Source organism: Chelonoidis abingdonii, chromosome 19 (genome assembly GCF_003597395.2).
Source record: "Chelonoidis abingdonii isolate Lonesome George chromosome 19, CheloAbing_2.0, whole genome shotgun sequence".
In the NCBI taxonomy this organism is placed as follows: domain Eukaryota; kingdom Metazoa; phylum Chordata; order Testudines; family Testudinidae; genus Chelonoidis; species Chelonoidis abingdonii.
Window position 1 is genome coordinate 3,916,447 of NC_133787.1, and position 11,872 is coordinate 3,928,318.

The 11,872-nt window shown below is 44.2% G+C and overlaps 1 protein-coding gene across 5 annotated transcripts in view; it reads left to right on the forward strand.

The window, feature by feature from the left end:
* The window catches only part of NUTF2 (nuclear transport factor 2), a 57,811-nt gene that overhangs the window by 41,155 nt on the left and 4,784 nt on the right, over nucleotides 1–11,872 (forward strand). For all 5 annotated transcript variants that reach the window (XM_075073740.1, XM_032788501.2, XM_032788500.2 and 2 more), the window contains one exon: nucleotides 2,415–2,513. In XM_075073740.1, the coding sequence (XP_074929841.1) occupies nucleotides 2,415–2,513 (99 nt within the window). The remainder of the gene's footprint in view (nucleotides 1–2,414; nucleotides 2,514–11,872) is intronic.

Sequence of the window (11,872 nt, forward strand, 5' to 3'; positions counted from 1 at the left end):
ATGCCAGATACTGTGATCTCCCTAGAAGGACTCACTAGGGAAGAGGATGGTTATTACTGTGTCTGTGTTCTATGCAAAGTGTCACCATAATTCCTTATCCTGGTTTTCCAGCATTTTGAGTTTTGGGAATTAAACTCCTGCGTTCTGAAAGGGCCTGAGGAGTGCAGGATAGTGCTGAGCACCATAACTCTATGCTCAGTTTCTTTTGTGAATGCTCCTGTTAGGCCTACAGAGTCAGCACAGCTGAGAGGGACCTGACCTGTATTTCTTGTGCATCAACTGAATTGTTTACTTAGTTCCAATCCGTTACACTTGTGCAAATCCACTAAAGGCAGCAGGGTAGCACAGGTGTCATTAGGACCTAACTTGGTCTGCAAAACCTTTATTATTAATTGTGCCTCTTTTATCTGTAGCTCCTAGAGGCGCCTCCTACGATCAGGGCCCCAGTGGTAGACGCACAGTGAGAGACAGTGCCTGCTACAAATAGTTTGCAGTTTAAATAAAAACAAGATGGGAGAAGAATAGTAGTGTTATCCCCATTTTACAGCTGAGGACTGAAGGCTGTATCTTCATTGCAAAAAAGGAGTGTTGGTTTTTTTTACATGGAGATGGCTAACTCTAAACAAGACCGTGAAGCCATAGCCCCAGGCACAGAGATTAAGGGACTTGCCCAGGGTGTCACAGGAAGTCTGGCAGAGCTAAGAACTGAATGCAGATCTCCTGAATCCTTGTCTATTGCCGTAACTCACAGAATAATCTTATATGATTCTTCTCTTGCATTTCTGAAGGAAGTTTTTTTGGATTTAAAAATCTTTATTTTTGTAAATGAAAAGTACATAACCACACGTAGGACCGCTTGTGCTAAAAAGACAGCAATGCATATAAGGGGAGCAGCAACCAAAATAAACTCAGATGGCATCTTACAGTGAAACCCCTTCAATTCACCTCCTGCAAATTTTCTTAGCAGCCACTAGGTCTGTGGCCAGGTGAGGAGCTATGGGGCACTGCAAAGCAAGCAGGGTTCTGCTAAAAGCTCAGCGATACATTTCCCCAGGCTGAATCAGAAAGTGAGGCTCAGAGGAGAATGGGCAAGGGGATTTGAATGAATGTCCTGCCTAACCTAACCATAGCACTTGGTGTCAGGCAGCCACATTATCACCAATACGGCAAACATCTGCTCTCTAGAGTATCTGCCGCACGTTGGGTGCACAGATTCACTGCCACCAACATGGGCGTTCATTGGCCTGCTACTAAATGCTGCTTTTTGTTGTGTCCTCAAAGATGTTCTGTGTATGATGCTGAACTTAATAAACCTGCTGGATTAGCTATAGATAGCCTATTCTCTTCTGCAGACCAACAACATAATTGTCATGCCCAACTTTTCTCTCAAATCCAGTGCTCATCAGCTGTTCACATGTGAGGTGCTTACTGAACCAGACTATATTAAAAGAAAGCACCAGTTTCCAAAGTATAAGGGAAGCATTTCCTCCTATGTAGAAACCAAGATGCGCTCTCTACAGGTACATTTGACTAAACTTGACATTTCTGAGCCCTCTGCTGGCAGCCACTATACTGATGAGAAAGTAAAAGTTTGTGGTCTTTACTGGCAGGGCTGTGGGTCTTGTATCTCAAATTGCATGCCACCTGCCTCAGTGATATTAGCGCAGCTTTTGTTTCAAATGCAGCTCTGACTAGCATGAAAATTCATATTGAACAGAGCTTCACTTCATTTATAAAGCAAACATAAGGCGTTGTCTAGTTAGATTAAGAAAAAAAGGGACTGCTTTTTAAGCACCGCTTAACAGCTGGTGGAGACAGGGTTCAATGCCTTTAAAAATGGGTTAGCTGATTGTGGTCAACCTCGCTGAATTTAGCTTGCCGTCATATCCATGTGTCTGAAATAACTGAGGAGGACAGATAAGAGGAGTGAAGATGCTAGAAAGTAGCGTACAGAAAGGAAAGAAAGGGAGAAGAGAATGGGGACTCTTGAGATGAGAACCTACAATAACATAATTATAAGGGCCTCTCTGGTGAAGATTTCTTGCAGCATTTCACAGGGCTGGAAGGAACAAGTCCAGCTTGTCACACCAGAGGGAAGGCATTTTTCATTAAAAGGGTAGCTGCTAAATCTGACTTGCACTTTGAGATGGGGCTTATGGAGTATTTGTTTATCTGTAAAATTAATTTTGTTCTTTAGTAGAAAGTCTTCAACTGAGCGCCTGTGTTTTTCTGCTGACCACCTGCATCTTTCTGTGGCACTGAGAATGTAAACTTGTGTCTATTTCCAAACTACTTCAGCTTCTTATGCCACTGCACTTAACTGATTTCCTACATGAAATGTGTATTGTATAATATATTCAAAGGAGGGGAACACTTCCTATCTGCTCACCCTGTTCTTTTCCTTCTCATTGTAGAGCCTTCCTTTTCAAAAAATACAGCACAGCATCACATCACAAGACCACCAGCCCACGCCTGACAGCTGTATACTCAGTATGGTTGTGGGACAACTTAAGGTAAACTCTCCTTTCCATTACAGGGAAACAAACGCTAATGTCTTAAAGTTTTCTTCAGGATGTTTGTAAAATAGCTTATGTACCTTGGAGGCACCTGTTAATGCCTACACTAGGGTGTCATGCTTCTGGTGTAGAACATTTCCAAGAGAGACTGCTTGCCGTGCTAGATTAAAAGCCCTTCGTAAAACCATTGCACCTCAGCAGTGTCACGTGAAGCATCACTTCTTTGGTTTGGCCTTTTAGATGTACTGCTGTTCTCGTTCACACTGAGGTCATGGGTGCAGTAAAGGTCTTAACTCAGTGGTTCTCAACCTAGTTACCATTATGGGCCACATGTACGGCCCACGATATGTTATGTGGGCCACATCCAATACCGAGGGTTGAGAACCACTGTCTTAACGGATACAGTTTCTGTTTAATGGCAGCTTGGGTCGTAATTCTTCAGGAAGGTGTAAATTTGGTTACCTTGTTCATATGGTTTAGCAGTGCAGGCTGTGATGCTTCCATCTGCCCTCTGGTACAGCTAGTCCATGGAAGTGCAAGGACAGTCCAGTAGTCCTTCATATTAGTTGACAGTCCTTGGAATGGAGCCTGGCTATTCCATTTCTGTGCAGGCAGCTGGGTTAAGGTTAGTCAGCCGCAGTATGGGAAGAGTAGGGCTGACTGATATGGCACTTGGGTCAGATCCCCAGGGATTGCATCTGAGTTATTGCAATCCTGTTCTGCCTCTTTCTGGCCAAAATTGATTCAGGAATGGTAATATCGTCTGAGTGAGCCCATGCCATCTAGCACTGAAGAGGTCCCTTCTCTTGAAGCTACTCCAGATCTAAGTTCCCTCTAAGCTGCATGGCCACGCGGCAGTGACCTGGAGTGGAGAGAGGTAGAGGTTGGGCAGGGACTGGGGAGGGGAGCAAGTTGGGGAGTGCAGGGCTGCCACAGGCCTCTCCCTTGGCTCCGGGAGCTCGCTCGCTCACTGTTGCTGGAGGGGAGAGGGGGGCCCTCCCTTGGAGCTCTGTGCACTGCCGGAGGGGAAAGAGCTGCGGGGAGTCTCCTCGTGCCCCCCCCCCCCCATTAATTTTGTTATGTGCACTGATATGGAGGTGATTTGTCACACATCACCTCCATATTGGTGCACGTTAACAAAACTCATTCTGCACATGAGTGGGAAAAATTAGAGGGAATGCTACTCCAAATTATTTTTACCTATATGGCTTCAGTTTGCCCTGAACACACAATGTATACGTTGTCATCTTTGCTGTGCTGGTGAACTAAATCAACTTCATTTTGGTCCTCCACCTCTCTGGGGGAACAGCTGTGCTTCCAAAGGCCTGAAGACCATAGATTGAGAGGATTTGTTGGGTTTCTTGTTTAGAATAAGAGCTGCCTTGTCCTTGAGGCCACAAAGTTCCTTAAAGAAATTAGCCAAAGCCAGGACTTGCCCTTTACTGGAAATCTTAAACTTGCATTAACACTCAGTGAGGTGTGCCAGAAGCATGTTGGGTCCTGTGAGAGTGCATGCTGCCACAACAGGATCCCCAGCCCATCCAGCTTCTGGCTAGCATGCTCCAGTTTCCTTCACGGAATACTGTCAATGTTTACTCCTTCAGATGGCTCTGGAAACAGCGTGTTCTTGTCATCAAACCTCCAGAATCTGGGATGGACTAAAGAGTCAGGCTGGATCAGAGTTATTTAAATCCCCTGGAGCCCCCAAATGAGCTGATCTGCCCTACCTGCTCTCGTTGGGTAGTGGGGAAGAGCAGCTCTTGGCCTCACACCTCCTGCTTCTGGACATTATTGAAACCTAAAACTGCAGGTCTTCCTCTTTTAGTGAAGACCAAAAATTACCCTATAATCAGAGCCCAGATAGTAAATGGTAGCAACAATTACCTTGTACCATCACAAATTACCCCTTTGGGTTTCAATCTATGTCCCCCTCTCTGTCCTGTTCCCATCATGCCCCCTCTCCTCCCTCCCACCAAGCTGTGGCTCATCAGTGAAAATTCTCATTGATTATTTTCAAGAGTGTGCTTTTTACTGCATTCTCCAGGTAGCCTAGACCTTTGCTTCTGCAGCTGCCCAGGCAGTCCTGTTCAGAACTGCTTCCCTCTCGTGGGGCTGGGAGACAAACATGGAGTTGACCTCGGGAGCCAGGGAGATGAACTTCTAAGCCTTGGCTGCTGCACTGTTCTAGAGGCAACCCAGCTGGCCAACCTATACTTCCGGGTCCCTAGCTGCAAGCTGGACTCCAGCTCTGGTCCACTAGCCTCTGCAGCTTGGTTCCATGGAACAGTGCTGTGAACATGCAGTATAAACAATGAACTTAACCCCAGTGAGGAAAACTGTAGAGCGAGATGTCAGACACCTGGCTGCAGCAAATAGCTATTCCATGGCAAAAATGCTGAATTCCATGTCTCTCTTTTTGGGTGGGGAGGTGGTGATGAAGGGGGAATACTAAATTTGACAATCTCAGAATCTTAGCATGGGGCCCTGGTTGAGGTGACTGGGGGGCCGTTCATATCTGAGGCACTTTCAGATTCTCTGCTATCTCGGGCAGATGAAGCTGCAGTAGTTACACCATTCATGTTTTCAAGTTTATCTTCATCACCGTAAAGTAGTGGTCCCCAACCCCCCAGACGACAAGCCATGGAAGATCGTGGCGGTGGATGAGCATCTGCCGAAATTCCACCAACAAGTAGTGTCATTCGGAAGTGTTGCTGCCGAAATGCCGCCGTTTTTCGGTGGTATTTCAGCGGCAACACCTCTGGATGACGCTACTTGTTGGCGGCATTTCGGCAGATGCTCGTCTGCCGGCCAGTACCTGGATGCACTTAGACGCCCTGGTGGGTGCCATGACACCTGCAGGCATCGCGTTGGGGACCCCTGACATAAAGGGTAGGATTTTTTTAAAAGTGGATTACAGTTCTGCAGCAAGGCATGTATTTGCAGGTAAATCCTGTGGCTGTGGGGTCCTGCCTTTAATCTCATTAAGGAACAGTCTTTGTAAACTGTTAGATTTCTGGTTCTGCAGTAGGATGGACCTCACTCTGGACAATGCAGTCTAGGACCTATCACATACACCACTTTTTGATGCTATAGATTGGGGTAATCAATTATTTTTTGTCAAGGTCCACATTTCTTGGTCAAGGTATTTTCAAAGTGCAGACTCCAGAGAAAATAATACAAAACCAATAATGATGATGATAAGTAAATAAAAAGATGTCACGGTCAGTTCAAAAGCATCTGGCTGTCCGGATTTGGCCATGGGCTGCCTATTGACTACCCCTGCCATAGATCCTACTTATCTTTAACTTCTTTATCCTCCTATGAAAAGTACAACTTGGCAAGTCAAGGCAAAGTGTTGCAGGAATCACGGGACAGTGCATGTGGTTATTGGACAGATATACACTGCTCACGTACACAAAGCATTTGCCAGCTGTCTGTCACCATGTGGTGTAGCATGGGATCATTTTTTTTCCTTATCTGTGAAGTGAGTCAAACTATTAATGTGGCTTGTAGCAAAGGGTCTGCACCTTTCCTTCATTTCTGTTTGTGTTGGGTACGGAAGCAGGAGGCAGACAGCTTAGTCTTCAGACTTGCACTCCTATGTTTAAATGTGCCTGGTTTAGTATTTTGGGCTCATCTTGGCACCAGATGTTACAGTTGGACCCACGGTCTGAATGGACACAGTGACAGCTGGCCTTGGCTTCTGCCTTGTATGTGCTATGTGTCACTGGAATTCCATTTGCCTCTGCTTAGCATGAAGGAAAATCCTCATCAGTGCTTGTTACACTGAAGCTTAGCAAACTGACTCTCCTAGTAAAGGAGACGCATAAAATATCCATTTTCCTGTCCATCCATCAGGTTAGCTGTCAAATGTGGACATAAGACTTATGAATACACACACATTTGAAACTGATGCACTGTAATATCCTTGTGTTAGTCTTGAAAAATAGACAGTTATCTGGAATCAGTCTGTGCATTTAATAGTGGCGTCATTGATACTCAGATCTTACCAAAACAGCAGTAACAAAGCCAGAGGGCTGCAAGCGTCCAGTTATTTAGATGTAATCTTTAACTTCTGAAAAACATTTAGCTCCTAAACAGCACTGATCTGTAGATGTCAAAGCATCCTACAGAGAGGAAAAATATCATGCTTTTCACTTTACAGAGAGAGAAGCTGAAGCACAGAACAGAAGTGACTTTGCTAAAGTCATAGAACAGATCAGCGACAGAGCCAGCAAAAGAACCCAGTTCTCCTGGCTCCTAATCTAGTACATAGGACCATAATGCCAAATACTTAGAAGCACCATGGAGACTAGTGCAAAAATTTCCAAACCCGTTATTGGATTTTAAACTCTCATTGCTTTGTGCAGGCATTTGCTAGTAAACATTCCAAAACACAGACGGCACTAAAGTAGCCTGAGTGAGGCACAAAGCATTTGAAATGTCAGGAAGGGCAAAAGGAAAGATGTTTGCTACATGCTGACTGAAAAAGCAGACATGCTTGCTGTGGGTTTTGGGTGGGCTCTTCAGATGTGTCCAGATGACCTAGGAACACAGTTTCCAAGTAATGTCAGTGGGACTTGTGCTCCTAACTACCTTAGGCGTGCTTCAGAATCTCATCCTTCAGACCCCAAACCTCCATTTTGTTGAACACATTATCCTCTGAGTGCTTTAGAAAAGTAATAAGATGGTCCACTTTCTGTCCATGTGCTTCTGAGGCTAAGTCCTTTAATAGACCTACCCTCATATCCTTAGATCTTGTTGAATACGAGACAGTGACAATCTCGTTGAATACGTGACAGAGGATGGACCAGAAAAGTGTTCTGTAAGAACTGTGGAATCTTATCTCTGGAGATATTTAAGAGTAGGTTAGATAAATGTCTATCAGGGATGGTCTAGACAGTATTTGGTCCTGCCATGAGGGCAGGGGACTGGACTCGATGACCACTCGAGGTCCCTTCCAGTTCTAGAATCTATGAATCTATAAGAATGCTTTTTACTTCCCATTCTCAAGGGAGAGTGCAGTGGTGTGAGAAGGATTGTGTGATGGGTCTCTAGATTCTTAGTGTACATCAGTCACGCTTTTATTGGCAAAAAACTTCTTAAACAGATATTAAACTAGCCTCTCAAAACTCATCTAGGGGCAGTGGTGGTTTTTAATAATCGCAATGGTCAGGATGAGCAAGCAGATTTTGTAGCTGGGCTAGTATTTTGTCATTAGTTTACACATCTGGAATTAGTGTGGGAAGGATAAACTAAATTCTCCCATGTATCCTAATTTTGTTTCCATCACTTCTTGCTGCTTCTCCCTTCCCTGATGAGCATTTGTTTGTTCAGACAGGAAGAGGAGACAGCGTTTGAGGCCCATAGTTTCTACCTGCTTCAGCCAAATCCAGCAATGACTGTGGCACCCCGTGTTCTTGGAACTTGTTTCTGTCTAGTTACATGCCTTTTTTTCTCCTGCTCAGGCAGACGATGACCAAGTTCTAGGTTTCCACCAAACCTTTTTGTTGAAAAGTTTTCAAGGTGCTTGGGTGTGCACCAATGAAGTCTTCAGGCTAGCCCTGCACAACGTTTAACCTCTGCCCTCTCTCCATCTCTGGTGGTCTTCACCTTCCTTCCTGAGTAAGGCATGCTCTCTGCTTGCTCTTACACCTTGATTGATCTTGTAGTGGCTGAGTAGCATGGCTGTTGCTTGTGCATTTTCAAAGCAATATGCGGTTCTCCAAATGCTCCTTTATGGGGTGTGGTTTTAGAAGTGATTACTACAGAATGAATTTAGAATAATTAATTCTGTATGTAAAGTGCCCAATTGAAAAAGGGAATGTGCAGCTTGTATCACTTGGAAAATCTGGATGTTTGTGATGCATGGTAAACACTTAAGAGCATTGTTTGAAACTTGCCAGATAAAACATAAAAATATGAAAGAACCTGTGACATTAAGGCTATGTCTATACTAGCATTTTTGTCGGTAGAACTTTTGTCAGTCAGGAGTGTGAAAAAAACACACCCCTGACTAACGTAAATTTTACTGACAGTGCTGTCATGTCGGTGGGAGAGCATCTCATAGAATATCAGGGTTGGAAGGAACCTCAGGAGGTCATCTAGTCTAACCCCCTGCTCAGAGTAGGACCAATCCCCAGACAGATTTTTACCCCAGTTCCCTAAATGGCCCCCTCAAGGATTGAACTCACAACCCTGGGTTTAGCAGGCCAATGCTCAAAGCACTGAGCTATCCCTCTCCCTGCTTGCCAACATAACTACTGCTGCTTGTTGGGGGTGGTTTAATTATGCCAGCAGCAGAGCGCCCTCCCTATTGCATAGAGCAGCTACACAGGAGACCTTACAAAGGCGCAGCTGCAGCAGTACAGCTGTGCCACTGTAAGGTCAGTAGTGTAAACGTAGCTTTAATTCTTCGCCACGAGATCAGAGATACGTTCCAGAACAGTAATTGGGTGCCAAAGCTAAGCTGTAAAATAGGCATGGTGGCCAAAACCAAAGATAAATGTCTGTCTGTATACAAGAAGCATATAAAGCAGATGAGATGAAGTGGAATGTCTGGCAGTGGAAGAGGAGCCTGACCTGAATGGTATTACTGAAACATGGTTGGTCTCCAAAAATCAGTGGGCTACTGTGATACATAATAACCAGCTAAAAAGGAAGGGCAGATTAGTCTGCAGTGCTGGTGGGAGTGGTACTATACCTTGAGAGCCCCTGGAACATATGCAGAGGTGGCGGGAGTAGAACTGTAGCTAAGGAGACTCCCTAAAACATGAGACAGAATTTGAGTGAAGAGGCCCATTCAGTCAAGTCTGCAGAGATGCAAATGCCAAGTTATACAGATATGCTGCTAGAGTTGTGTACTAATGGCCTCTGGGTCAGAAAAAATACGGTGTACAATGTGGAGGCAACAAAAATCAAATAAAGCAGTAACAATGGGTGACTTCATTCTATAACCTGGTCAACAAGCTAATGGAATGTTAGGAACTATTAGGAAAGGGATAGATAATAAGACAGAAAATACTATAATGCCACTATATAAATCAGTGCTACACTGACACCTGGAATACTGCACGTAGTTCTGGTCGTCCCATCTCAAAAAAGGTATATTAGAAATCGAAAAAGTACAGAGAAGGGCAACAGAAATGATTAAGGGAACAGCTTCCATATGAGGAGAGATTAAAAAGACTGGCACCCTTCAGTTTGGAAAAGAGATTACCAAAACCATGAAAGGTGTGGAGAAAGTGAATAAAGAAGTGTTTATTTACCCCTTCACATAACACACGAACCAGGGTCTCCCAATGAAATTAATAGGCAGCAGATTTAAAACAAACAAAATGAAGCACTTCTTCACACAGCACACAGTCAACCTGGGGATATTGTGAAGGCCAAAACTGACTGGGTTCAAAAAAGAATTAGAGAATTTGCGGGACTGGACAACAGGATGGCTCACTTGATGATTTTCCTGTTCTTTCATTCCCTTTGTGACATTCACCACTGTTGGAAGATCGGATACTGGGCTAGATGGACCATTGGTCTGACCCATATGGCTGTTCCTATGGTCAGTCTGGTCAGCAAAGGTTTAAAGAAGCAATTTACATTTTTTGAAACAGCGAGTTATGCAGGAGTTGATCAGAGTTCTGGCTGAACCATTTAAATAATAGTGACTGCAGTGTAACTATGCTCAACATCCTCAGAGAGAGAAGATATCAAAATCCAGCATAGTGACACTTCCCTTTGGAAAGGGGAATCACGAAAAGAGAAACTAGTCCAACCCTAGTGTTAAAATCCATGGCTTAGCATAGAGGTAGCATGCAGCCACTAATGAAGGCACAACAGACTAAACAAGGGAAGCCGGAAGGCAAGCAAAAGAGTGTGCTTAAATGGCTGTTGATGGCTGTGGTAAGAAGCGATCCCAGCTAAACAGTATCCATCAGGAAATGGAAACCGAGCCCAAATTAAGCCAATAAACAAGCTCTTATCAGTGATGGAATTTACTGTGTAATCGCTTAGCTTCATTCATAGCCCTTTGTGAGGTTCTCTGCCAAAGCCATAGGGAACGATCAAAGGACATTGGAAGGCATGCATTTTAAACAGTTAAAGAAATACTTTATGTACTGAACACAACAGATCTGCGGAACTCTTTGCCACAAAATATCAAGCACTAGCAAGAATTTAGGATTCATAGAAGGTTTAGATATTTGTATGAATTATGAGAAAATCCATAGTTATATTTGATAGGTTAAATCTAGGAGTGATAAATCCTCCTGTTTCAGGGCATAAACCAATCTCTAAATGAGGTGAGATGCCTCCCAGAAGGGCGGATTATTCCATTATTGTAGGCTTTTAGCATTTTCCTCTGCAACGTCTGATGCTGGCCATTGTCAGAGGCAGAATAATGGGACTAGTTGGACCATTGGTCTGGTCTGGTTTGGCAGTTTCTGTGTTCACACTGTGCTGACGCCATGAAGTTTCTATTCAGAACTTCAGAGCTACTACAGTGCTATGCCTAGTAGAATTCCCCTTAGATTTACTTGCTTACTGATGCTCAGAATGAAGAGAATAGAAAATACTTGATTTAATATTGAGTTGCAGACCTGCCAGAGCAATTTAATCTGATGCTCTTGATCCATGGCTATTGGTTGGGGAAGATGCAGACTCTTAAAACATGAAGAATGAAGTAGTGGTGTCAACTTTTGTTTGTGGCAGCTCTAAAATATATCTATAAACCAGTGGTTCTCAAAGTTTTTTACTGGTGACCTCTTTCACATAGCAAACCTCTGAGTGTGATTTCCCCCTCCCATAAATTAAAAACACTTTTTTAATATATTTAACACCATTGTAAATGCTGGCGGCAAAGCGTGGTTTGGAGTGGAGGCTGACAGCTCACGACCCCCCCCCACGTAATAACCTCATGACCCCCTGAGGGGTCCCAACCCCCAGTTTGAGAACCCTGGCTATAAACCTGTGCAGAAGAGATGAAAATCACTTGTACGAGGCCACAGAATGTTCCATCGCTTGTGAGATGGGAATCAATTCTTAGGGAACCATTTGGCCTCTCTGGTTAAAGCTGTATTAAGTCACTTTCTGAAGAATACTTGCATGTTTCTGTTCCAAAGATATCTCATACTAACAAACACATAGTTCTTAAAGCATGTGGTATGGGCTTTGAGTTGGACAGTCTAGTTTGGTTCTTCAGTTGGCCCTGAGTTGGGTCTTGGGTCACCCTGAAGTGACCCCTCAGCCTGGTCAGGGAGCAGTGCTGCTGAAGACAGGTATACATGACTGCAAGACTTAGCCAAAGTTCTTGAAGTTGTGGTGGGCAGAGCATTATGTGTATAGGCTGAGCATAGTGC